At 46.5% G+C, this 27,589-nt stretch overlaps 3 protein-coding genes across 6 annotated transcripts in view; 1 reads left to right on the forward strand and 2 right to left on the reverse strand.

Annotated features, from left to right (window-relative positions):
- The window catches only part of bach2b (BTB and CNC homology 1, basic leucine zipper transcription factor 2b), a 51,289-nt gene extending 35,503 nt beyond the window's left edge, over positions 1-15,786 (forward strand). For 2 of the 3 annotated variants that reach the window (XM_053843767.1, XM_053843766.1), the window contains 3 exons: positions 714-2,198; positions 10,425-10,631; positions 10,713-15,785. In XM_053843767.1, coding sequence (XP_053699742.1) covers positions 714-2,198; positions 10,425-10,631; positions 10,713-11,171 — 2,151 coding nt within the window. In that variant the 3' untranslated portion in view covers positions 11,172-15,785. Of the gene's footprint in view, positions 1-713; positions 2,199-10,424; positions 10,632-10,712 lie in introns of all 3 variants that reach the window. The other variant, XM_053843768.1, reaches the window with a different exon arrangement.
- gja10b (gap junction protein alpha 10 b) lies at positions 15,264-18,385 on the reverse strand. 2 transcript variants are annotated; one of them, XM_053843770.1, is made up of 3 exons: positions 18,291-18,385; positions 16,824-18,217; positions 15,264-16,365 (listed from the first exon to the last, which is right to left on the reverse strand). In XM_053843770.1, exons 2-3 carry the CDS (start codon positions 18,195-18,197, stop codon positions 16,327-16,329), a joined length of 1,413 nt encoding a protein of 470 aa, XP_053699745.1. In that variant the 5' UTR covers positions 18,198-18,217; positions 18,291-18,385; the 3' UTR covers positions 15,264-16,326. The 2 variants fall into 2 exon arrangements, with proteins under 2 accessions (XP_053699745.1, XP_053699744.1); XM_053843769.1 differs by having other exon boundaries at positions 18,287-18,385.
- A 1,448-nt stretch (positions 18,386-19,833) lies between these two features.
- Positions 19,834-27,552, reverse strand: casp8ap2 (caspase 8 associated protein 2). The gene is made up of 10 exons (XM_053844066.1): positions 27,264-27,552; positions 26,654-26,720; positions 26,467-26,547; positions 26,287-26,387; positions 25,962-26,036; positions 25,628-25,743; positions 23,307-25,393; positions 20,715-23,139; positions 20,399-20,498; positions 19,834-20,316 (listed from the first exon to the last, which is right to left on the reverse strand). Exons 2-10 carry the CDS (start codon positions 26,679-26,681, stop codon positions 20,260-20,262), a joined length of 5,070 nt encoding a protein of 1,689 aa, XP_053700041.1. The 5' UTR covers positions 26,682-26,720; positions 27,264-27,552; the 3' UTR covers positions 19,834-20,259.
- Between the last annotated feature and the right edge of the window lie 37 nt (positions 27,553-27,589).

The raw sequence follows: 27,589 nt of genomic DNA on the forward strand, positions 1-27,589 counted from the left end.
CTCCACCTCTGAGTCAGACTGAGGAGGTCTCAAAGAGAGGCTATTGTTGTTGTAGCGCTTGTTGGTGCGCTGTTGTGGACATAGTATCAGTGAAAGAGGGATGGAGAGGGTGTCAGCCGATGAATACCAGTAAACAGTTTGTCCCGTTTGAACTGTCTGAAAGCAGAGTGGACTTGTGCAGGCTCAGGAGTTTACCTAATTATCTGGCATTAAGTCTAGATGGAAGGCTTCCCTCCATCATCCCGCACCACATGCCTACACCGGGGATAAGCCGCAGTCCTACAAACCATTAGGCTTTACAGGCAATTGACCCATGGACACAGGCTGCTGACACAGAGTGGCGCGGTGTCAGGGTCGTGCCCTGTGTGCAGCGCTTATTGTGCCTCACTGGCAGAAGCGTTGATCATCTCACAGTGTTTACAGTTACATACCTTTTCATGACTCAAACTTCAATCCCGTGTTTATACACTGTTTAAATGTCATATCAGTATCCAAGTCACAAAGGAAGAGGGGCAGCACCGCGACTCACTTGAAGTCTGCCGCTTTTTACAGCAGAATCCAATGCTAGTGCTGACTGGATGAAAAAGATTAACTGGTTCTTTACAGTGTTTTTTTTATGGTTGTTTGAGCTGTCGGGTTGTTTCAACACACTCCAAGTGCTGCGGACAAAAGTTGTGCTGATTGTAACGCTGGCAATTTCCTTCTTTTTGCAGGTCACTGCCAGGGGATTCGCGCCATTGTTGCAGTTTGCCTACACCGCTAAGCTGTTACTCAGCAGAGAAAACATCCAGGAAGTCATCCGCTGTGCCGAATTTCTGCGCATGCACAACCTTGAGGACTCGTGCTTTCGCTTCCTGGAAGCCCAGCTGCGCAGTGAAGAGGACGGGCTGCTGCAGTGCCACAAGGTGGCGGCGGAGGCGAACCACTCGGACGACGAGAGCATGCAGTCTGAGGTTGAGATGCCCACTTCCCCCAGGACGCGACTGTGCGCCGACGCCCTCACCTCATTTCTTCGGCCTGATGAAGATCGGCTTGCGATGGCGATACCGAGTAACTTTGCGGATGGTCGGCTGGACTTCGATCGACACCGATCCTCAGACTTGCCCCGGTGCCCCAAGTACAGGAAATACCAGTTGGCTTGCAACAAGCACAATGACGCATCTTCACACACCAGTACCTCAGGTTTTCCAAGCACATTAAAGGAGAGCAGTGTTAGCGGGGCTGTGCCGTGTTTGGCGCAGATCAAGGTCGAACCCCAGGCAGAAGAAGAGGCCATCTCTTTGTGTCTTTCGGGGGACGACCAAGACATCAAAGATAAAGATTGTGTGATCGCAATGGAGATGGACAGTCCTGCCTCTGTGGAGAGAAACAAGAAAACCAAGTCCCCGTCCTGCCTCCGAGCCTTCTTCAAGAAAGAGGCAGACCACTCCACCTTGCCCAACACGTCACAGCAGCTTTTCGTCAACAGACTCTTCTGCCCCCAGGAGAAAGGGAACGCTCAGGGAGATCATAAAAAAGACTTAAGGCCTTTCACTGGAGAGCTGGGTCTGACCCAAAAGGATATGGACGGTTTCCCTGCAGGGTTGTCCCTCAAGTCTGCCTCCTGTGACGGGCTCTGCAAACAGGATGTTGAGCTAGACCGCCGTAGTGTCATCTTTTCCTCAGGGGCTTGCAACCGCCTGGGGACCCCAGCGCATTCCTACCCTGGTGGCAACTCTTTGGAGATGGAGCTCTCTGAGCACATGCCAAAGGGCACCTGGGCCGGAGCTAGTCAGTCCCTCCCTACATCCCAGACCTTTTCTCCCAGCACACCCTCAGCAGAGCCCCAAATCCTGTGCCGGCCCCGGCCCAACACCAGCTGCCCAGTGCCAATCAAAGTGTGCCCGCGCTCGTCCCCATGTGAGACGCGCACTAGGACTTCAAGCTCCTGCTCCTCGTACTCCTATGCCGAGGACGGCAGCGGAGGCTCTCCTTGCAGCCTGCCTCAGTTTGAGTTCTCCTCCTCGCCGTGCTCAAATGTGGCACGCTGCCTCAATGTGGACCAGCACGAGCAGAGCGTGGGAGGGGATTCGCTTTTTAACCAGGTGCGACCCAAGATCAAGTGCGAGCAGTCGTACGGCACCAACTCCAGCGACGAGTCGGGCTCCTTCTCCGAGGGAGACAGCGAGTCGTGCAACGTACAGGAACGAGGCCCAGAGGTGAGTGTAGAACACATCTCCACGCGCAACACTCCACTCCAGCGTGGCTAATTATACCACCGTGTCCTGCTCTCTGGCTCTGCGTTAGCAGTCATTACGTCTTCATTTCAGTGAAGCAGGAGCAAGATTCCCAGCTCCACCGAGGGGCACAGAGAAGCTTTGATATTATTAATCTGGTCAATGCTCTGCTGGAGATGTAAAGCGAACGCATCGCCTGTGGTCAAATAGAAACGCCTTTTTGTTTCAAATCAGTGAATGCCGCATTAATTCTTGAGTCGCAATCTCCTCTGTACTCAATAGAGTTGTACACATAGCTTGCGTCTGCAGGTAAATACCACATGTCCATGCCAGGCATTCTCACTCCTGATGCACCGTGTAGCGACTATTTGCATGACGCCGAAGTTAGCCTTCTGTGTTGCATGTTGGTGCGGCACGGAGGTGTTGGTACGAGAGGTACAATGAGGAGCGGCATTCCAGTTGTCCTCAGAACTGGAGAGTTTGTAGCTCCTTCCATATATGGTGTCCCCGAGGTGGATTTCGTAGTCGGAAGGTGGGGGAATTCTCACCGCCCCGAGTTCACAATCCAAGATGGCCGCACGGAGTGTAAACAACTGCAGAACTCCTGTAATATTGTGTATATCCCACTCTGTTTGCTTCTTTCTCCAGATCGGTTAAATACATAGAGTTATTTGACGCACATATATTTAAATGTTTCTGTTGTCTAAGTTGAACACGCTGTGAATGTGTAATTCCCACCTGTGACTTCCCACTTTCGGAGAGCGTTGTTTGACAACATACAATATTGTCGTAAGAACGAATTTCAAAGTTGAAAAATATAGGACACAGCATGGGAAAGCATGACACAACTTTCACTTTAAATGTGAATTTGATGTTCATTTATCAATTGTGAATGCCACACACTTTGATAAAACTGGGATGTAGAAATCCCGCGCTCCACACTGACACATGCACGCTGTAAATACTATTGTGCTCCTCTGGTGTTGTTCAGTATGAAGTCATCATTATAATGTTCATGTAAATATCCTCCCAGAGCAGTCTGCTCTGGTGTAGAGTCACACAACGAAATGACTGCTGGAGTACACCCCACAGCTTAAGAGATTCATTGGGTGTCATGATGGGAAGTGCAGTGTAGTGCTCCTCGACAGTGCTGACAAGAATGAATCGCCAATCCTCTAATCTTCCTCCCGTAATCCACCTGAGCAGACATCCTCCAGGACGCAGACGTCTTTGTCACTGTTGTTTATTGGGTGGAGATCAGCCTCGTAGACTGCGCCCGGCGATATGAGAAGAGTTCACACTTGAGGGAAAGTGAACAACAAATCAATTGAATGATGTTTGTTTGCTGCTCTGTTTGGTCCATGTTGTGTTCGCTGGGAAAACCTCGGGAATGAAGCCGCGTCTAGGATGTAAATTATACATCACGCGCTGGTATTTCTGGGCTTTTTACATGTCAGGAGCGATCTTGTAAATCTTGCCAGAGACGGCGACGCTGTGTGTCAGCGTGGAGCGTGAACTTCTGACCTTTTGGTTCGGAGAGACTGTTGACTCCTGCGATAGTGCATTTGCTTGCGTGAGAAGTCATCGGCACCGAGGGCTGCGCTAAGTGCACACGCGGAGAGAGATGGAGAAAGTGGTACGTTGCCATGGCGATCGGATTCACAGAGCGAGGGGTGTGTTACAAGGGTTGGAGCGACATGAGAGGATTGTGCTTTTCCATGGAAAGAATTCCGTTGTGCTGCACCAACAGAGCTGTGAGATAAAGAGGCTCAGCACTAATGTGTAATTATTACCACCGTCGCGCACCGCACAACACTCATCCCCGTCAGATTTATGAGGCTTTGAAGAGCGGGCGGGAAGCGATGGCGGATTGATTTGCAGCTCCAAGCCATTATCTCGTAGGCCTTCCCAAAAATGACTACGAGACATTTCAGCTGCCTTTGTCATTTTCCTTGTGTGGGTATGATTTTATGTGTGCCGTTCATTGTCGGCGCTCCATTACTTTGCACAATATCCTGTCACATTGCCACTGACTCACACTGGGTTATCTTGGTTGCTGCCAGCTGTAGCGGCGCTATACACCCCTGTAGGATCCGTCTGCTCTGCAGTTCAGCACGTGAGCGAGATAGTTGTTACGACACATCTTGCTGAAATTGCGTAAACACCTCTCCTCATGACAGCAAAAAGTCTGTGAGAGCAGTTGTTTGTATTATGAGGGCCCTCTGAGACCAATCATTTTTTTCTTTCTTATTTTCTTTTTCTTGTTATTGTTATCTATCAGTAAAAAAAAAAAAAAAAACATGATCTACGCATTGAAGGAATATAATTTTTCACCCAAAATAATGTATTTCAGAAGTGTTACTGAAATGACAGATGCCCCTCCAGTGCCCCTAAAGTACCATAAAGGTTGGTGGGATACATGTTCCCTGGACACATACTTTTCTTTTGACAAATATAAGCATAGTTTCATTGTGGAAATGCTGTCTGACTCATGGTGAAAGGAGGGAACCTATCATGCTCCGGTTTTGTTGACTTTAACTTGAAATAACTTTGAAATTACAAACATTAAAACTTTTATTTTAATCCAAAGCTACTTTATTAACATTTGAGATTTGTTAACTGAAGGAAAAAAAAAAACTTTTTAATTTTCAGGAATCATCTGGTCAACATAGTTGTGGTTTCTGTGTGTTTTTCTTTTATAAAAAAAAAATAATTTTGTGACTAAATGTTAGCCTGAGTACTACTTTTAAAATGTTTATTATTTTATCATTACTTTTAAGTCAGATTTGTACTTTATTGCCACATTATGATTCAATTGTAATGGCTACAATGCTGCTCCCTGTTGAGCTTTATAAGTCAAACGTACTGTGTTGCGGCTGAATCACAGCATTTTTGTTTCTAGAGCGGAGTGACCAGGCATGTGGTGAGGAACTTCTCCCCATTCGCTTCCTGAGCTGTAATTATTCAGTAATGCAATTCAGCCGCACAAACAAACAGAGCGGCGGCAGCAAAGCACGGCGGCTGACGGAAGCCGGATCATGGAGGAAGTCGTTCCATCGCAGACCAGTCCGACCCAAGTATGCACAGCGAAGCTAACCGCCGCCGACCAAGGTCATCGGAGCGGTTTTCAGGCGAAGGAGCCTCATCAGCAGAACAGTTTTGGGCAGCGGTTTTAGATTGATGATGCAGCCAGACATTTGAAACAACTCCTTAAAAACGTCAGTCTTTGTGCTCAGCAAGTGAGTGTTTGCTTAGTCACTCACTGCTGTGTTGACAGGGACTTCATCCTATTAAACAATCCGGTGGTAAATGATTGATATGCTCAGATGTTTGCTGCTGTGCTGGAAGCTTGTTTACAAAAAGATCTACACAGCTTGAATTGGGTTTTGGTCTTGTTTACGCTTGTGTAGTTATTGTGTTATTTGAAGGTGATGGCGCTGGTGTCCTGTTTTGGTTTGCTGTGGTGGACTGAGACAGAGTCCAGTGTGTCCTAGTTACCCTGAATTGGGCCAGAGCGTGGCGCCGCTGATGAATGGCCTCAAGCCCACTTGAAGAGTCGCCACAGGTGTTCTCGATCAATATGACCGACGAAGACGCACACAACAGCGATTCAGAATCTGGAGACATTTCGTCTCGCTCTGGCTCCGTCACAGTGTGGGCGAGAGCAGCCCAGCACAGCGCATCGTCTGGCAGCGGCGGAGCAAATATTGATCTGAAGAGTGAGTAGGAGGAAGGAGGAAGCAAAAGCTGAAGCATCAGCGTATTGTGGAGCCGAACATGAGACAGGGGGAAGTGCACTGACATTAATATCTCTTAACTTCTGATTCAACTGTCACTCTAACGGATCATGGGCAACTAGAAATTGCAACTTTGTCTTTCCATTCCTCCCCACCTGATCTATATCCCATTTTAGAAAACATTTTTCTGGTGTTTCTCCTTTTAGTTTTTATAAATAAAAATAGACGTAAAAGACATTTCCAGCTGTCCATTGTTGCCCTCTAAAATTATAACATTCATAAACCAGTAAATAGTTGAAGTTGCAAGTGAAATTATTGAAGTAAAACTAGTATACTTTAGTGTACTGCAGTGAATTAGATCAAACTTTAAGACTGCACCAGTGACAAAAATCCAAACATCCATGGCCATGCACATAACAAATAAAGATTTGAGGTCCATGTTCAGAAACACTTTAAGAGCAGATGACGCCAGTAAACAGGACGGGCCTGATGATAAGATAAAAATAAGAAAGATAAGAGTCACGGTTTTATCCTGTTTCGCACGTGAAAGTGTAATGATGATAGTTGTAGCTCCAGCAAACACACTGGCACAGACACAAGCCTCAAATGTGGAGAATCAATGAAGGAGGAATCTGTTTGTTTATGTCTCCTTTTTTAAGTGTGTAGATTGATGTCGCCTCAGTGCCGCAGTCGTTTTTTTAAATCTCATAAAAAAGAATTGGAGAGCTTGCTGTGTTTTTATATTAAATGACCCGTCTTTTGGTGTTATTTTAGATGGGAAGCAATTGGTTTGATGAGGCTTCATGAAACAGTGTGCTCATTTTCAGGGCTCAGCGGGTGGCGCTGTTGTTGTGAGGTTCCTTTGATAGTTGTTCAAATCCAGATACTAGCGTAGATAGCACCATCCAGTGAGCTCAGAAAAATTGTTAACTGTTTCATGAAACCCATCACGACTCGTAAGACTTCATGAAACAGTGTGCTCATTTTCAGGGCTCAGTGGGTGGCGCTGTTGTTGTGAGGTTCCTTTGATAGTTGTTCAAATCCAGATACTAGCGTAGATAGCACCATCCAGTGAGCTCAGAAAAATTGTTAACTGTTTCATGAAACCCATCACGACTCGTAAGACTTCATGAAACAGTGTGCTCATTTTCAGGGCTCAGTGGGTGGCGCTGTTGTTGTGAGGTTCCTTTGATAGTTGTTCAAATCCAGATACTAGCGTAGATAGCACCATCCAGTGAGCTCAGAAAAATTGTAAACTGTTTCATGAAACCCATCACGACTCGTAAGACTTCATGAAACAGTGTCCACATTTTCAGGGCTCAGTGGGTGGCGCTCTTGTTGTGAGGTTCCTTTGATAGTTGTTGAAATCCAGATACTAGCGTAGATAGCACCATCCAGTGAGCTCAGAAAATTTGTAACCTGTTTCATGAAACCCATCACGACTCGTAAGACTTCATGAAACAGTGTCCTCATTTTCAGGGCTCAGTGGGTGGCGCTCTTGTTGTGAGGTTCCATTGAAATAGTTGTTCAAATCCAGATACTAGCGTAGATAGCACCATTCAGTGAGCTCAGAAAATTTGTAACCTGTTTCATGAAACCCATCACGACTCGTAAGACTTCATGAAACAGTGTCCACATTTTCAGGGCTCAGTGGGTGGCGCTCTTGTTGTGAGGTTCCATTGAAATAGTTGTTCAAATCCAGATACTAGCGTAGATAGCACCATTCAGTGAGCTCAGAAAATTTGTAACCTGTTTCATGAAACCCATCACGACTCGTAAGACTTCATGAAACAGTGTCCACATTTTCAGGGCTCAGTGGGTGGCGCTCTTGTTGTGAGGTTCCTTTGATAGTTGTTGAAATCCAGATACTAGCGTAGATAGCACCATCCAGTGAGCTCAGAAAATTTGTAAACTGTTTCATGAAACCCATCACGACTCGTAAGACTTCATGAAACAGTGTCCACATTTTCAGGGCTCAGTGGGTGGCGCTCTTGTTGTGAGGTTCCATTGAAATAGTTGTTCAAATCCAGATACTAGCGTAGATAGCACCATTCAGTGAGCTCAGAAAATTTGTAACCTGTTTCATGAAACCCATCACGACTCGTAAGACTTCATGAAACAGTGTCCACATTTTCAGGGCTCAGTGGGTGGCGCTCTTGTTGTGAGGTTCCTTTGATAGTTGTTGAAATCCAGATACTAGCGTAGATAGCACCATTCAGTGAGCTCAGAAAATTTGTAACCTGTTTCATGAAACCCATCACGACTCGTAAGACTTCATGAAACAGTGTCCACATTTTCAGGGCTCAGTGGGTGGCGCTCTTGTTGTGAGGTTCCTTTGATAGTTGTTGAAATCCAGATACTAGCGTAGATAGCACCATCCAGTGAGCTCAGAAAATTTGTAAACTGTTTCATGAAACCCATCACGACTCGTAAGACTTCATGAAACAGTGTGCTCATTTTCAAAGCTACAGTAGGTGGCGGTCTTGGTTTGAAAATGTTGGAGACTCCATTAAAATGGTTCAGATCCAATGGTTTTATAGCAGAGAGCGCCATCACTAGCTGCTCTAACTCTTTTAAACTGGCTGTACGCAGTGCATCAAAGTCAGAATAAAGCTGAGTGAGATCAGTCCTTTGCTCAACTGCTTTGAGAAAACAACCTCCGCACATCAAGGAAAGGAGTTTGCCCCTTGCCAGATCCGAACCACGGGCTCCAGGCCTTCAGAGGTGATTCCAGCTGTTCCCTTCCAAGATGCCATTTCAGTAGAACATGCAATGAAGCCGGCGTTTATCGAGTCAATAGCGGAAGTTTAAATTCCGCACCTGCTCCACTTTCACCGTGTTTAGAGAGCATCAATTATTCGGAGCAGTGTCGGGGCGGCGGCCCAGCTCTGGTCTTGGTAACAGATGAGCCCTACTTTTCACTCTGTAGCCCATTTACAGAGTAATGACCCAGAGACTGAAGGGAGGATCCTGAGGAGAATCAAGAAGGAGAGGTGAATCCGTTGGATGGGAATTTATGACCACGGCGAAAGCCTACTCTGTCACCAAGAACTGGTTCTTCTGGTGGAACTAAATTTAGCCCTCCCCTGTGTACCGCTGACTGTTGGATGGAAGGGGGAGATGGAGGGAGGGGGCTGGCTTTACAAGGTCATTGTGTCTTCTCTCCCGATTTATTTTCCTCCTCTAACCTGGTTTCAGAGTCTTCCTGTCAGGCTGCTCCACAAACGGAGATGTCCCACCGCCTGATGGTCGCCCTCTATGAGGCTGCCGTCGCGGCCTTGAAAGCTGGGGTCATTACTAATTCATGCGTCTGCATGCAGATGTCGAGCTGGGACGAGAAGTAGGGCTCTAATGAGAGGACTCGAAGGGGAGGAGAGTGACGTCTGTATTTGCGGGTGAGGGAGTTAGTTTGTCTGCTTCCACGTGGAGTCTTTGTTCGACTCGTCCTCTGGCTCTTTGTTGTTTCCCGCTGCTGCCGGCAGCTACGGCTCCCTGGTGCAGGCAGATACCGCTGGGGTGGTTGAGCCTCTAATGTGCTTATCATAAGGTTCACTACCACCTGAGGGGGAGAACCTCGCTGTGGAGAGGCGAGGGGCGGGAGGTGGGTGGGGGGTGAGTAGTTTGTCACATGGCAGCCGAGCATCCTGTTTATGATCCGCCGCCAGAACCACTTTTTTTTTTTTTGTTTCACCGTGTTAGCTGAGCATCCTGTGCTGCAGCAGGTCAACGCTTCACACACAATCAGAGATGACCCCTGACAGGGATCTGGATGACGGCGACAAGTCAGTCACCCACTCTCACAGTGGAGTCCCACAATCTGTCACGCTGGCACAGCTCCACGCGCCCCGGAGACGCATCAAAAGCAGCTCTTTTCTTGGAACATCTCATTCCCATCCAGTGGAGGAAGGTCTGCGTGGAGTGAGCAGGGGAAGCACGCTGCTTCCATCTTGTGGTCAGATGAAGCTACTGCAATATTGTACGGCTTTAATAATTCTCAGTAGGTGAGAGGTCAGCTCACCGCTCAGGGGTCGCGTCTGTTTTGTTTGTCCTTTTATTAACATGAAACATGAGAAAAAGTGAAATAGAGTCGCCTTTTTGGGCGGTTGACAGGGAAAAACGTGAGTAAAATACGTGTGCGATAATATCGCAAAAGCACGCAGAAATGAGAACACAAACAAATGCAATTGTTTAAATAAAACACACTGTGAAACGCACAAAACAGCTCAACTTACAACAGCAAACCATAACTCATTACGTGTGTTTGATACACAAACTGCAGTACGCACGGATTAAGGGTTTTATCGGACGCAAAGGTAGAAAAGTGCGTAGGCAATACACACAATGGACACATGTTATTTCTTCAGTAGTAAGTGTGTCACACAAGCACATCCATTAACAAGAACTATCTTACTGCCATTTTGGAGCTGACCAATTCAATGAAGTTATTGTGTCTCATTGTTTTCGTCTTCAGGTGAAGTTGCCATTTCCTGTAGATCAAATCACAAATCTTCCACGCAATGATTTCCAAATGTTGGTGAAAATGCACAAACTGACGTCCGAGCAGCTGGAGTTCATCCACGACATCCGGCGGCGGAGCAAGAACCGCATCGCGGCGCAGCGCTGTCGCAAGAGGAAGCTGGACTGCATCCTCAACCTGGAGTGCGAGATCCGAAAACTGGTGAGCGACGGGAAAAAAAAAAAAAAAAAGAATTGTTAAATTGTGAGTCGCACTCACTTCCAGCTGTGTGCGTGTTTGCAGGTGTGTGAGAAGGAGAAGCTGCTGACGGAGAGGAACCAGCTGAAGGCCTGCATGGGCGAGTTGTGGGAGAACTTCTCGTGTCTGTCTCAGGAGGTGTGCCGGGACGTCCAGCTCAGCCCCGAGCAGGTCCAGTCGTTACACCACTACTGCCCGGTGCTGCGGCCGGCCGCCGACCCCAAGCCCGCCCCCGCCAGACCCGCCGCCACCAGCATCGACCTCACCACGCGCTCCGCCTCCGCCACGCCAGAGCCCAGCTTCCACGGCTCACCAGGGCCCTCGGAGAGCGAGCACGACTCGGCAATCAGAAACGGCGCCGACAGAGAAATGGACGGCAAAGACCCCGGCGCCTACCACGAGACCATTCTGGAGAAGAGCCAGGCGGTGACGGTGGACTTCTGCCAGGAAATGACTGACAAGTGTACGACGGACGAACAGCCACGAAAGGACTGTGCTCAGTAGATGTTTTAATTTAAGTTCCTTTGACAAACCCTCGCTCAGGGTTGTTGCGATGGTCAGCCTCTGCCAGTGTTCACCGAAAACAAGCTTTGTGTTTTTTGTGACGTCTTTTGCGTTGACACTAAAGTTGTCTTAACAGCAGCAATACTGATCTCCAGGTATTCTCCTCATACCACGACAGAGTGGGAACTTCTCACCGACCCACGGTGCTAAACTCGCCCAGGCAGCGACCACTCCGGCGGGCTCTCTCTCTCTCTCTCTCTCGCTCTCTCTCCTCCGCCAATGAAAACCTCGGACCTACACGGCACCCGTCTCTGTCTCTCTGTCTGTCGATCTGCTCTACCTCTCTCCATCTCTTTCTGGACATCCTGGACTTCTCTGTATCACAGTGGCCCTTCTCGTCACATCAACTCAAACTCAGGAAAAAGACACAAAATCCTCTGAATGTTGAACAGAATTCATGTAAAAAAAAAAAAAAAAAAAATACACAACGATGCAGTCTAATGTTCATATGCAAAAAAAAATGTCTTCGAGCGTCCGGCGTTTGTAATTTTGTACAGGCTGTAAACATTCCTACTTTTGCCTTCAGCAGCACTGAATAGAACGGAAACACGAGCATGGCGACTCTCTATCGCCCCCTCCCCCCTCCCCTCATCAGCAATACCACGGTAGGCTAAATGTCGTAAATGTGACTTGGCAGACGTGTAAATAGTTCGGAGCATGACGAGTGTGTTGTCGAGGTAGAGGTGTAGATTTCACCGGGGTTACTGCACCTGTACGGCTGGCTGTTTTCTGTCCTGCCTAAACCAACGCTCCCCTGCGGCGCGGGAGCTCGATACTCAGGAAACCAGCTTCACCAACCATAAATACACTCTTTGAACCCCATGCATGTATAAAAAAAAAAAGCTCTTTTTTATTATTAATTTTGTCGTTTTTGGCTAGCTCCTTTCGACTCCTCTTTAAATGTGAAAAAGCCTTGTGTTTATTTCTTCTCAGTATTTAAGGAATTGTGTACTACTCTCTTTGGGTTTCAGATACTTTCATTTATTTAAAGAATCAATTCAGTTAAGGCACTTTTGGATTCCAGCCCCAGGCTCTCTTTTTTAGCACTTCAACAAGGGTCTTCATCTTGTTTGACACTGGAGCACTTAAAGTGGCACTTGAGTCGTGATTGGACTAAAGACGTATCTGAAACCTAAACAGGTCTCTTCACGGGAGGAAGGAGACGCTCGGCTCCTCCCCCTCCTCTTTCTTTAGGAATTAATCAAATAAGCTAATGGAGAGTGACGTTTAAGACGGTGTATGTGTTGTCCAGATGACTTAAAAAAAAAGTAAGATGTTCGCCCTCTCGTGCATTTGTTTGAGCATCCTCTTCTGTGATGTGCATGCATGCTGCCTCTCGCTATGAGCCTAGTTAGTTTGTCGCGCTTCTGTTCGTAAGTTCTCTCCAGAGCGGTCTGCCTTTAAAATATTGTCCGGTGATGTTTGAAAAGTGCGGGGAGAACATCTCCTCCGGACCCCAGAGAAGAGGTTCCACCGAAGGTTTTCGATTGAAGCTCCAATCCAAACATCAGGACTTAAGCCAAATATCTCCTGTAGTTTAAGATCCAAGTCGGGTTGTAGTAATAGCTAGCAATGTGCTTCATGAAACACTCATTTTCCTGCTCTAAAATCCGTTTCAATCTGTTTCACTGAAACCTCACATCATTTTTAAAGCAAGAGCCACTCCTGCTGGGCTCTGAAGAAGAGTACACTGTTTCGAGAAGCCTCATAAGCACATCACTACTCATGAGGCTTCATGAAACAGTTTACTCATTTCTCTGCTCTAAAGCTTTTTAACAACTATTTTAATGAAACCCCACGTCATTTTTAAACCATGAGCGCCCCCTACTGAGCTCTGAAAACGACTACACTGTTTCATGAAGCCTCATAAGCGCATCACTAAGTCATGCTAGAAGTGGAAGCCATTGTTTACGCTTCAGGAAACATTCCGAACTGAGAAAATTGGACTGGATATGTTTGAGATAAGTTGTAGTTTGAGTTCCGCAGTTCTTTAAACGTGTAAAATTCAAATCCGGGACATACACTTCCTGAGTCCGCTATTTTTCTGCACAATCAGCGACTTCTGATCCATATCAAACTCACAAAAATGAGTTGACAGGTCACGATTTTGGATTGGAGCTTTAAGAGTTTTGATAAAATTTGCCCAGATTTTTTATTGTAAATGACTAGACGTAGATCATGTTTCTGTTTCTCAGAATAACTCTTGATATGTATTGTAGGTATTGAAAGGGTTGGGTCGCCTTATCGGAGACTCAAATGCCTGACACGCCCCAAACACGCACACAAACACAAAATGATCCTAGCACAAGTCTCAACTGTTGGAAGCGTTTTCCTCATTGTGTTTCTATACTTGCTGATTCAGAGCTAAATTCCCTATTAGGTCAAGCCAAACTTGTCACGCAGCTTCCTGTTTACAGAACACACATGGTGGACCACTAAGACAACGTCTTCAGGCCCAAACTGTTCACGTCAAATTGTTCCACCTTCAGTGAAAGTCACACACTTCACAGAGCAACAGCCGCGTCCTTTCCATCAAGTGTGGGGAATCAAACCTGGAACTTCCCCTCACATCATGAAGGCAAACATTTGTCTCATCCAATAGAAGTCCACTTTAAGTAGTGCAAAATACATTGGCAGGATTGGAGTTCCACACTTCCCTGGAGTCTGTCGTTCACACTACAAGCTGTGTCATGTATTTCATTTGCTCAAAGGTTCAGTTGGTGTTTTCCGAGGCTTCATGAAACCTAATATTTCAGGTGGTGCTCTCTGTCTGCTCTGACATCTTTGGATTTTAACATCCATTACAATGGAACCTCACGTCATTCCAACTGAGCCCTGGCACGGTTTCATGAAGCCTCATCAGACCATCTCTTAATAGCAAACCATTTTAAACTGAGGGCGCCATCTAGTGAGGACATTGTTTCATGAAGCCTTCAGTATTTTTTGGACCCTTATGACCACCATTTTGAAATTAGAAATGTCGTCTTTGTGTGGTGACGTACTCGGGGCCTCATGAGTGATGGGCTGACGAGGCTTCATGAAACAGTTCACTCATTTTCAGCTCCCACTAGATGGCGGTATCTACTCTAAAATATTTGGATTTGAACATCCATTTCAATGGAACATTAAATCAATTTCAAACCAAGAGCGCCCCCTACTTCTGAAAATGAGGACACTGTTTCATGAAGCCTCATCCGCCGCCATTCGTGGCGATTATTCATGGCGTTTGACTTCAGCCTTCACTGAAATTGGCCTGTTGGAACCCCTGGCAAATACACTTCCATCTTAAGAAGTTGAAGTTTCCATCCAGATGTTAGATAATCAAAACTCACATCGTTTCTGTGTCTTTCTCGCTTGGATCGTTTTCGTTGCTGCTTCTCCGAAACAAACACTGGCTTTTCAATTCCAAAGCTTGTTCTGAAACTCTGAACAAACACACGCCTTTCTCAAAGACTTCAATTCAACACAAAAAAAAAGAAAAAGAAAGAAAAACGGTGGTGCATCCTGGTCCGACAGCTGCGATCGAGAAGTCACATATTTAAAATCCAATGTTTACAAGCAGAAGATCCAGGTGTGGCCACGGCTCCGCTCACATTGGTGTCGTGTAACAGACAGATATTTGGGATGGCTCTGTGTTACAAGGATTCAAGTGCACCTCCGATATTTGCCTTAGAACTTGCAGAGGCCATAGTTCACATTCAAGTGAAGTGTATGTATGCAGGGGCCACGGTCCCCCATCCCACCAGTGCGGACTTTGTCACACGTATCTACCTGTGAAATCCTTCATACCTCTCATAACTGGTCAATGACTGTATCAGCAAAACTGCATCAGGTGTTTTTTCTACATGCTTTTTACACAGATGATATGGATTATTGTATTGGTAGGTTTCTTTGGTGCATCATTTTAATGTAATAGCTCTTAAGCCTGTAGTTCCAGTTTTATTTTTTTTTTTCTTTGGGTTTTTTTTTTCCTAGGAGACTGTTTTGTGTTAATATTGTCATTTTTGAAATAGCTGTTATTTGCTTCTTCTGTACTACAACTTCTTACCTTCATCATTTTCAAATGCTTCACGACCCTAATGAATTCAATGACTTAATAACCTTTGTAAATACTGTATTGTGCAAAACCCCATTTTCATTCATTTCAGTTGCTAGTGTTATATAAATGACTTTTTGTCTAGACACCATTTCTCTTTATGAAATAAAGAAACATGCATATCACCTTGTTGCGTCCTTCGTTTCACGCAGTGTTGAAAAATTGCACTTTATTTCGGAAGATATACACTAACAAATGGAATCTGCAGTTTTAAACCTTGAACATAACACAGTATCAACTTGTGTTTTTATCCGAATACAATTCCCATAAGCCACTAACTGAGAATCATTGAATGAATTAATTTCATAAGTGAGAGTTGGACAATCATTATGGTGCAATATATTACATTACATGAATTTGGAGACCCCCCTTTTATGCTCAAGGTTGGAGGTCAAACACATTTTTCATAAGCAGTGTCATGAGCTTTTAGCAAAACTATTTCAGCCAGACAACCGCTGTGACATGGAGAATACGAAGTGCTTTTGCACCGAAGTGGCCAAAACTTTTTAGGATTTTTCTGAGCTTGTAAGCGTTTGGGGAATGATTTGCTCCAGGTGTTAACTCCAACGTTCGATTCCATCAGGTGTTTCTGGACTTATGTCTCCAGAACATCTGTTGTCATAACTTTGAGGCCAGTCTTGTCAGCAGAACCATCCTCAAGTATCAAGCTTCCATGTTCCCCCTCGGGAACATTCAAATGTCCTAAGATATTCAAAGCAGCAATGCAGGTGCAGGTCCTCCACAGATCCACAAGAACTCCAGAGCAGTTATGTTCAGAACTTGCTCAAATTCCACTTCTCCATCGCAACATTTCAGGTCAGGGGATCTGCAGTCTTGTTCTTGTCCAGGAGCTCAAGGCTGTTCCGTTGAAGCAAATGATGCCACAAACACTCCTCTCCTCTTGCGAGACAAAGACGCCTCAAAGTCTTGATAACTTTGAAGGCCCATCAACATTCAGGTCCCAGACTCAGGACTTTCATGTGCAGCATATATTTGCGACTACTTCTTCATGATAGAGGAGAGCTCGAGAATCACGCTCTGAAAAGAAAAAGACAGGGAGTTTCAAGCCCGACTCAGAAACTGCAAGGAGTGAGCAGAATATAAGCACTGACCTGACCTTGGACTCCATGAATACCCTACAAACCCACCTACTTTTTCAGACTCTGTTAGCTGTTTTTCTTTTCTTTACCTTCATCCACAGTACGACTCCTTCTCTGTACTTCTATATGAACATCCTCAGAGCTTAGAGTGAAACCATATTGCTGCTCACTGACGCTGAACTCTCTGATAAAACTCCTTGAGCAACCAAGCCTGTTACGCATCCTTTCCTTCTCTCTCTTTCCTTCCCTGCTAGCCTAAGTCCTGGCAACCTCGCTTTTTGCCTGAAGTCTGCTCAGTCTGGAAGTTCTTCCTGACCTTCAGCGTTGCTCAATGCCTGCACTACGGGTGGTTGCAGATGCTGCAGAAGCAAAACACGCTGAGAAAAAGCCACTCACCATGGACATCCTTCTCCCACTGGAGGCGGGTGGTGGAGTTGATACAGGACTTTCATCCTCATCGAGGTGCTGGGCCTCTACATCCATTCCTCTCAGAGAATCAGCGCTGTCAGAGGAAGAGGCGACCTTCCCATCGGAGAGACCTCGAGACATGAAACTGCACTTCCTGGCTGTGGGGTAGTGGCCACTCTCTGGGGAGTCACTTGAGTCGCTGAAGTCCCGACAGGCGCTTACTCTGCTGTGCTTCCTGAGGTGATTTCTCAGGGCGGCGGGGATCTCCATATTGCTGGCCATGAGAGTAGGGCGAGGCCCGGCATGCAGCAGCGGGCCAGGGCCATGAGGTGCATTAGAGCCATCACTGCTACATGACTGCTTCCTCTGGGTGTGGCGCCGCTCCCCGGCACCCAGAGACTGAATGTGAGGGTGGCTCGGCCGGTGCGCCTGCTGCGGCACGCCCGTACACTCCTGATTTGGCGGCACCGAATCCACCAGGTGAGTCTCTCTGTGTGTGTCTGACAAAGCGCTGCAGCTCATCTGAGTCAGCTGCATCAGCCGCTGTGGCGAGGAGTTGGTCAGTATGCAAACCTGCTGCACCACCGAGTTCTTCTTCGACCGGCACACGCTGTCCTCGTCCCCGTACTTGGACCCATACAAAATGAACTTGATTCTCTTCACCCCCAAGTGAAAGATCTCCAGAAGGTTGAGGAATAACGAAACCCCTGAAATGACCAGCATGAACACCATGAAAATGTTCTTTTCGGTTGGTCGCGACACGAAACAGTCCACGCTGTTCGGACACGGCGTCCGCTCACATTTGTACAGGGGAGACAGGCCGATGCCATACAGCGCACACTGGCCGATAATGAACCCCACCTCCACCACAGATCGAGTCAAGATATGGAAAACGTAAGTGCGCAGCAGCGATCCTCGGAGGGGCGCCTTCCTTACTCTCTTCTGCTCGTCCAGTTTTCGGAGCTCACGCTCTATTCGCTTATGGTCCTGGATCGGGTCGGTGCCCTCGAGCTCCGCTTTTAAAAAGGCCTTCTTCCGGTGGCGCTCCTTCTCCAGTGTCCTCAGGCGATACAAAGCGTGGCCCATGTAGACCAAAGATGGGGAGGACACAAAGATGATCTGGAGGACCCAGTAGCGGATGAGGGAGATGGGGAAGGCCTGATCGTAGCAGACATTTTTGCAGCCGGGCTGCTCCGTGTTGCAAACAAACTCGCTCTGCTCATCATCCCACACGTCCTCAGCTGCCACACCGAGGACCAGCATGCGGAAGATGAAGAGGATAGTGAGCCAGATCTTCCCTACGATGGTGGAATGAATGTGGACCTCTTCCAGAATACTTCCCAGCAAGTTCCAATCCCCCATCTTCTGTCACGTCTCAGCCGCTGCGAACAGACGAGTTTTGACCTTGAAATTCATCGGGGAAACTTTACAGAGGAAGCCATTTTACTCACTCACTCTCCTCCAGTCATGTGGGACCAGCCATAGTTAACGTTTAATCTTCTAGACGTCGGACCTTCGTTTGTCCTCCCTGTGAGAGAGGCATCCTTGCCGCGGACGGCTGCTGACAATGATTGTGTGCTGTGGTGAACTAGGGCTCGGTTTGTTGCCATTGATCCGCCGCATGACCTTGACACGCCCCGAGGTTAGTTTTATCCCAACACTTTTAAGAGGACACTACAGTGGAATCAGCACCAACTGAGCTATCAATAAACTAATGCAGACTGCTCACTGTGCATCTGTTTAAACTGAGCAGAGGAATAAGTCCAACGTCGCCTTTTCAATGAGACACTTTCACTTCTCTGTGTGCTGCCCACTTGAATTTGAAAAGAAAATATAAAGATAATATAGAAATCCATTCAGTAGAGAACCAAAAAAAAAACATCTGCTGCATTGTAATAGACACAGTATCAACATAGAGCACCCGACTGGACCCAACAATGAGAGACCTCCCTCTTCAGGCAGGCCATATAAAATGACTTGCATGGCTGGGTTTGGCCCCCCGACCATGAGTTTGACATACAGTATGATGAACACACCAAAGGTTCCTACCTGACGGTGAAGGCCCATCAGCCTGGCGACTAAAAACAGATTCACAGATCCACTGAAATATTTGACTCGTGCAGCTGGACGGTGTCATTACTATTTATTGTTATATTAGATAATATATTGGAAAATAAACTGTTGAAGAGAAATGGCTGGTTAGTTTGTTATTGGACTGAAAAGAGGCATCATGTCAGGACAAAATGGATCATTTGGGGCGAAGGGGAAGGTGGTCGAATCCCATAAAGATCAGTGAATAGTGCCACGTAGATCAGGATGGGCAATTTAATATATTGATATACTGGACTTCTCTCAAAGAATCTATTGGCTGCCCTAAAAAAACTTGCTACTGGGTGGAGCATCTGTTCAAACACAGTTTCAGAATTTCACTGATGACGTTTACAATTCAGTGACTTCATTAAAGACTTACTAAATCATTTTTAGAGCCACTAGATGGCGCTATTTATACTAAAAATCTGTCGATTCGAACAACCATTTCAATGAAACCGCACATCTTTTTCAAACCAAGAGCGGAGCCCTACTGGGGTATGAAAATGAGGACACTGTTTCATGAAGCTTCATAAACACGTCGCTAGTTTAGTGGTCGAACATCTCGAGGCAATCCTGTTTTTTTTGGCCAGGAGAGAGGGCCAGGAAAATACAGGCAAAGGGCCTCTTGTGGCCCCCGAGCCTTGCTTTGCCACAAAATGAATACCATTTAGTGAATAGCTAACAGTAAATTGATGACGTTTTCATGACAAAAAGATCCTTTTTCTGAGTATTATCCAGCTCAGATGGAGGTCGAGTACTAGTTGTCACTGTCTGCATTGACTAAAAGTTAAACAGGGCTCCTAAAATACTGAAAACTAATGATATTCCAAACTAGTAAATATTAAGTATATATATATATATATATATATATATATATATATATATATATATAAAAAGAACACGGTCATAAATAAATAAAACTTTATTTTAGCAAACAAGTATGTACATTTTTGACAACGTTGTTCACAGTAGGTTAGCAGGGCAGATCGAACTGACCTGCTAAAACTATCTTTAATTATATAAAATAGCAACAACCAACATGGTGCAACTGGTTAAAGAACCATCTGATCGATAAAAACAGATTCAAACAAACAGAAAAAATATTGAGGATCCCACAAGTGTCAGATCTGAACTTTTTTTTTTTTACTTTAGGTAGGCAGGAAGTAAAAACTCAGTGAGGTCAGATGATGTCTGGGAGCAGTGACTGTGCACATCTGTTCTTATTCTCATAAATATTTGAAATATTCCATCGACAAACATCGTAAACCGAACTTGGATTCTTCATTAGAACAGTACTGATGATGTGCGGCTGGCAGTCGTTCAAATGATGAGGTCAGCTCTTTCCTTGCTTTTTAAAAAGCTTCATGAGTTGGTGGAACCTCTGGGCGATCTGCAAGTAGGACACATGAATTATTAGTGATATTCTTAGGAAAAAATATAGTAAAAGAAGCAAGGGGATTCAGGATAAACACCTGCTCAGTGGGCTTCTGGAGCTTTTCCGACAGGAAGGCAAATGTCTCACGTGATGCGCCTTTAGTTTTCAGCTCGATCAGGATTGTTCGGTCTTCATCTCTGCAACCGTAAAAAAGTAGCTTCAGAAAAATGTAAACAAAAGAGAGCCCTGACAGGGTGACACAAACAACAACAATTTATTTTACTAGTTTACACTATAGCTAAGGAAGTAAAGAGTATTTTAAAGCTCCTACACAGTACATTGATATTTGATAGTTCAGACACCAGGAAAGGTATTTTCAGCCTCATTTCCTGGGAAAAAAAGGTCACACTGACCTGGTCCACGCGATGACTACCTCGCCCTTCTTCTTCACCACGTTCTTGGCGGACAGACTGTTCGACGTAGGAGATGTTTGCAATGGCGACTCTCTTTCTGCCTTCTTCTCTTCCTTCCTGGACTTCTTTGCTTTGGGCACTTTTTGGTGCTTTTTCCGCTTCCGCCTTTTCTCACGCTCCTTCTCCGGAGAGCCGCTGAGGTCTTCTGTGATGATGAGGTTTCTCTCAGACTCTGACCCTTGATGCTCCTCTGCTGGTGAAGAGGAGTCCTGGTACTGTGACCCCTCACAACTTGGGCTACTTTCTGAGCTCTCAGATGCCTGTCTTGTGTTCAACGGATTAAGGTTGCTGGTGTGAGTTGACGGAGAAGTCGGCTGGTTGGTTCCCTCAACAGCCCGAGGCGGCGTTCTCTCAGCGTGCTGAACGTCGACGCCACGTTCTTCAGACAAACCATCCAAGCCTTTAGGTGACACTGCTCTACATTCTTCACGTCTACTCGTCTCCTCACTGGGTGCTTTGCAGGGACTTTTCACAGGACTTGGAGCAAGGTCCTTCATTTGTGGCTCTTCTGTTAGCGTCCGACTCAAACTCTCATCTGCGACAATGGTGACGTCTGCGTGCGTGCTGGCCTGACGGATCTTCAGCACGAAATGATCGTTGGACCTCTCCATCACCAGCGCCTGCACGGGCAGGTTGGGCTTGAACACGAACGACGCGTTGGCCGGCTGCAGAGCCACACTGCTGCTGGAGTCGCAGCTGGAGTTGTCGGTGTCGAGGGCCAGGTGGATGTCGTGCTCACTCACGTCTTCGCCATCCATGAGGGCATCTTCGCTGAAGTGAGCGCTGAGGACGCTCTCTGGGGTGGACAGGATGTTCCTGTTGGGAGGCTGCAGAAAACTAAGGTGGCTGTCAGACTTCAGAGGCGACGGGATGGTGAGGGAAACAGCCAGGTCTTCGGCAAGAATAGAATAGGTTTTCTGTGAGGCTGCACCGCTCCCTGAGGGCACTTCCATGAGGCAGCTCTCATCGAATATAGCTGGGTTCAGTTGGACTTTGGGCTGCGGAGATGAAATCTTCCGAGGGGAAATGGTCGACCATGTCGCTATGAGTTTGGAGGGGGTATCAAACTTACTCGGGGTCAGCAGTTTGGACGGAGAGTCAAACTTCGTGGGCGTGCTTATTGTGATAATTCTGTCGGCATCTTTCCTTGGGGTTCCCAGAGGCCAGGAGGCGCTGTCACCTCCAGCTTCCAGCAGGTCAGAGCCCTGCAGGAGGCATTTGAATATTTCTCCCATTTGAGAGTCTCTCACTAAGTTAAAGGTCAAACTCGAGGCCTGCTGCTCTGTCAGTATTTCAAAGTCAGTTTTATCCAAGATTGAGCTGTTGGAGATGCCCAGAGAGACTATGCTGTTTTTGTCCGGCGTGAAAGGTTTTTTAGGGGAAAGGAATTTCACGGGAGTTTGCGGCTTTAGTCTGGGGTGATGGCTGTCGCCGTCACTGTCTTCCAGGTTGATTTTTATGTCTTTCCCCCGGCTCCCGAGGCCTGTTTTATAAGGACATGGCTTTTTCCGATTCAGGTCGGCCGGAGGTGGAGGGGTTGTTTGGGATGCAGGCGGTGGCTTATAGACCTTCGGTTCACGGGATCGCTTGTCTTCAGGTTGAGCATTTGTTTGCTTGCAAAGCTCCTTCAGCGTAACAACGATGTCCTTGAACAAGTAATCCACTTGGTTATCAACAAAGTCCCACAGTTTCTGCTTTAGGTCCACAGCTTGCTGGTCAAATATGCGTTTGACGATGCCGTTGTTGGCCACTTTGCTAAACACTGTCGAGATGTGCTTCTTCAGCTTGGTCTTCAGCTCATCGGATTGGCTACAAATTTTACCGAAATGGGCTCCGTCCACAAACTCTGAGAATGACTCTTGGAAGTTCTCCATCACGCCGTAGAAGCTCTTCCTGGGAAATGTCTTGTGGAGTTTCATGTACTTCTTCCTCATCTCGGCGCGAACCGATTTAAAGGTTTCCATAACTTCTTCTATGGTAGAAAAGTAGGACTTGGTGGACGCCGGACACACCATCTTAAAACGACTTTTGTTCAAAGGGCTCTGAGAGAATCCTTCAACTTCTTCCTTCGGTGTCTCACAAGCTCCGCCAGCTTTCTTGGTTAACACTGACTTGGGGCTTCCCCGAGTCTTGACGGAGCGCATCAACTTGGCCCTCTTGGTGGCGGGGGACACAATGGCCGCCTCATCACACTCACTCAGAATCTCCCCCTCCTCTAGTTCCGTCTCGGAAACACTTGACGCCAGGTCCGATAACTTCTCCACCATGTCTTGTGGCTCACGTTTGGCAGGAGAACCTGGATATTTGTTTTCTTTGTTGACATCCAATTTATTGAGGTTGGGGTCTGAGCCTTTGCTTGTGAATTCTGCGTGAGAAAGTTAATAGAAAAGTGATATGAGATGAAAAATAGCCTTTACATTCAGTTATAAATCATGAAAAAAACAAATGCTGATTTTTAAACAAGGAAGACCCAAGCGTGAACAGCATCATAAATCCTCCTACACACACACAAAACAAAAAGTGACTACTGACCTTTCTGGAGACTCTTTACAAATCCAGGCTTGGAATGCAGAAGACCTCTCTTGGTGAACCGTATCGGGCTGCTCAAAGGGCTTATAGCATCTGGAATCTTCCTCAGGTTGCTCAGGGTGCGCAGCATGGAGTCTTCGTCATGGAGCAGTGGCGACTCCGCAGTGCTACGGTAGCTCTTGCTCACAACCTTCTCAGGCGTTTTCAGCTCAATGCATTTCTCCATTGAGGCCACCTCCTTTGTTGTGCTGCAGCCCTTGATAGTGCCGTTCGCCGCGACCTCTTCTGCCTCCGTCTGGGTCAGCACCAAGATCGCCTCAGGGAGACTAATGCCTTCTTGAGGTAGACAGTCCAGGTTCTCCGACAATTCTTTCTGTGCATCCTCCTTCAGTGGGGAACTGTGGAAAGCAGCTGGGTCAGACGATGGACGACAGTCCTGGAGTAGCTGAGCTGCTGGAGAAGCAGCTTCTTGAGGAGGTGATTTAGGAGGAATAGAGGTATCCTGGTGCTCACAGCTGGGAATAAGAGCAGCCTCTTCTTCTGAGGAAACAGTATTTGAGTCAGGCTTTGAAGGAACAACATCATGAGCTGATCCAGCAGCATGTTTGTCTATGGCGCCTACTTCCTTCGTCTGAGGGGATCTTTCACCAGGCACGTGAGTGGAACCACATGGAGGAAAGCTTGTTGGCCTTTCCTCAGCTTGGGGACTGTCTGTTCCCACCTGCATGTCGGTTTGATTCTCTTCAGCTGGTTCACTACCAGCAGCTTCTTCGATCACACCTTTTTCCGGCATGCCTTCTTGACTCTGGAGGTCATTGAACACATCATCTGCATGAGCAGAAAACGGGTCAACTTCACTACTGCTAACTTCATCTATGACGCACATGTCTTCAAACGCAGGCGGCCCGGCTTCATCATCAGTCATCTTCTGAAGCTCCTCTCCATTGGCTGGAGTTGGCTTCTTCACAGGTGACTGTGTTAGATTCAAGGTTTCCATGAACGACAGTTTGCTGTTGGGACTTTTCTCAGCAGCTCCTTGACTGGATCTCTCAGAAGCTTCTTTCGATTTCTCCTGTCTGTCGATAACCTCTGCATCAGTCACGTGATGCGCTGAGTCGCTGGTCTTCTCCCTCGTTTCCGAAGGAGCAGTCCTCTTATGTCTCTTGAAATCCTTGGAATGTCTATCTGACACCTTCTCACTGGACGAGTGACCGTGACTATCAGAGAGAGACAACTTGCTCCTGTCCTTTGAGTCAAACCTCTTGAGCCCATCAATTGTCTTTCTTGAATGATGGTCCAAACCCTCTTTGCTGCCCTCTGCTGCGCCCGTCTTGTGTCGTCTTCTCTCTCGGATTCTCCTCTCAGATTCAGACGTGCTCCAGTTGGACTGGACTTCAGGCAGGGGGCTTTTGGACCGGTCTGATCTGTGACTGGCACTTTGGTGGCTCCGATTTTTTTCAGACCTTGAGAGATGTCTTCGTTCAGAATCCGACTTGTGAGACCTCCTGCCAGCCATGTGATTGTGGTCTCTTCGGTGCCTCTTCTCGGTTAACTCAGGCTGCTTGGGTCCTTGGTGCTTCTCCTCTCTGTGCCTGGACCTGTGTTTATCCACGTTCTCATGGCGGTTTGACTGACTAGTAGTGATATCAGTAGCAAGCCCTGTGTGCTTCTCTGGAACTTGCCGATCTTCAGGGGAACTTCTGGATTGGCCATGATATGAAGATTTAGAACTGCTGCTCTTGTGACTGCTAGACTGGGGTGTTGTGATTTCAGAGGCATTGCCTTCAGTGCTGGGGGGTTGTTGATGCTGGGTTGGAGGTGGCCGAGGTAGATTAGGAGGTTGAGGAGCAGGTGGTTGTGCAGGAGGAGGAGGGGGTGGAGGAAGAGGTGGCGGTGCACAAGCAGGGGGTGGTGGAAGAGGAGGAGGAGGAGGAAGGAGACGTGAAGGCGGAAGAGGAGCAGATGAGTGAGGCGGAGGGTGATGAAAGGAAGGAGGAGGAGCGGGACAACTGGAGAAGCTCCTGGAAGAACTTGAGGAAATCCGATCCGGGAGGTGATTGACTCGAAAACGATGACCATTTTTCTCCAAACTGTAACCAAAAACGATGGTGAATTTAAATGACTGGATTTTAATCTTTGCGTATCTTGACTGACTAGCAATGAAAACTAGAAACAATGTCTTCTACAGTCACCTGCCTGTGAGTTTGCTTCTTAAGTTCATAGATGTTTAAAAAGCCCACCTATAATCACGCATGTAGCGAACATTGACTTCAGGTTTGAAGAACTGACTAGATTCAGGAGAGGACTGAATGAAAGATACTAACCACTTGTTAAGCCTCTGGATTTCCTGGTCTTTGCGTGCCACCTCCTGTCTAGCCGTGCTTAGGAGCGCAGAGATGTTCTTTTTCAGTTTGAAGTTCTCTGTGTTCAGTTTGTCGTTCTGTTGGGAATGAAAGCCAAGTGTTAGTTTCCTCTCCACAATGGTCATCGACGTCAACAACAAAAACCTCTTTACATCTGTGCAGTGCATTCGACATGATGCTTTAGCTTCTGAGGACAACCAACCCAACAGATGATATGATTCTGGTCAGCAAGAGCAGCGCTCCGAACACTTGAAAGCACTTTAAAGGAAATGAAATCAGAGAAAAGCACACAAACCTGGATCTCCATTTGCTGCAGTCTTCGGTGTAACTCTTGAATTTGGCCTTGGGCAGCTTGAAATCGAACTTGTAACTAAAAGCACAAGGCAGAAAAAAACATTTGAGTGAGGAAAAGGGTTTAATTACAGTATAATAAATATATTATTTAATATTATTATTTATATAATTATAAATCATAGTACAAGAGTAAATGCAGATTGCACACAATCACTGTAAAAGTCAACAAAAGTAGCAGAAAAAAAGAGCTTTTGATCATGTCAGGAAGGTCTGCATAAAAGCGTCACAACATTGATGTCTAAAATCCTGATATAAAAATAGCTCACATCACTGAAGGAGGCCTCCCTGATGTGCTGCTCTTCTTGGACTATTTCCTCGTATAAATCCATCGACTCCTTCAGTTTAGAGGGAGCAGAAAATGTGTGTCCTGCAAAAACAAAAAAGAAAAAATAACTGGCAGAGTGCTCGTGGAATTTATTTAAATTCTGATAACACTGGATTCTGACCTGTGTTGGAGCCATCGTTGACGTCCAGACCCTCGTAGATGTCCACAGAATCTTCATTGGGAACTGGGGTGAAAGCTGCAGCTATCAAATAGATATATTTTAGATGAATCACTCATGTAGACTGGCCAGACGCGACACAACATTCATTGTGTCACGCATATTTGCGCATTGTGTTCACAATACTTACTGGTAGAAGCCATGGTTTCGTCCTCCATTCATCCAGGACTAGTTACTGATGATGTCTCCAGAAGAACCTATTGATAATAGAGTACAAAATTCAGGGAAAAAAAGAAATCACTGTTACTGAATACTACATTTTAAGCGTTGTTATCAATACCTGTGTTTAGAAGTGCATGTAATTACACCAGGAATACGGACGAAAACAGAAGTGTGAGTATAGAATATAGTGTTTTCTCACCCACAGCGCAACCTTTCCATTACAACAATGCACAAAACGGTTCTAACATGAATTCAATTTGGAGTTCTGTTTACTTTCTAGGACCTCAATTCCCAGCACAGTGTTTCGTTATTGTCACAAATCTGCAATAACCTCAGCTTCTTTGTTCCCAACCAGCTAGAAAGCTAAAAGCACACGTCACATACCGTCGACAACCAAACAACACTACACAAAATAGAGCACTGTGTAGCAATAACTGTATATTTAAAAGGTTTTTACTGTTCAGATTTATTCGCCGTTTAAACTCAGAATGAAGGACGGGGTATGAACGAGAGTTATTAGCTGAAATGTGAGGCAAAAACTCACTACACCTTACTGGATTTCCTTCTATTTGACTTACTTCAGGCGTTCGATCGAGTCCCGTTGTTTACAACCAGAATGTCGCGCCAAGACTCCATTGCACAGGAAGTGACATTTTCCCGCGGTCTGTGACAGCCTCTCCAGCTGATGGCGTTGAAAAAACCCGACAAAAACGATAGTAGCCCTAGATGGTATGCATTGTTTTGCAGTTCGATAACTCCTTCGAGCGCTCACTAAGTGCTCGCGTAAACACGTATCGACGAAAGCATCGGGGGAGCCGAAGAAAGGCGAGTTTAGTAGATCCCAACTTGCTCCCCTGGTGGACGAGCCTCAACTGCGCCCGTCGACCCGGTGATGACGTCACAA

Source organism: Synchiropus splendidus, chromosome 15 (genome assembly GCF_027744825.2).
Source record: "Synchiropus splendidus isolate RoL2022-P1 chromosome 15, RoL_Sspl_1.0, whole genome shotgun sequence".
Taxonomy (NCBI): domain Eukaryota; kingdom Metazoa; phylum Chordata; class Actinopteri; order Syngnathiformes; family Callionymidae; genus Synchiropus; species Synchiropus splendidus.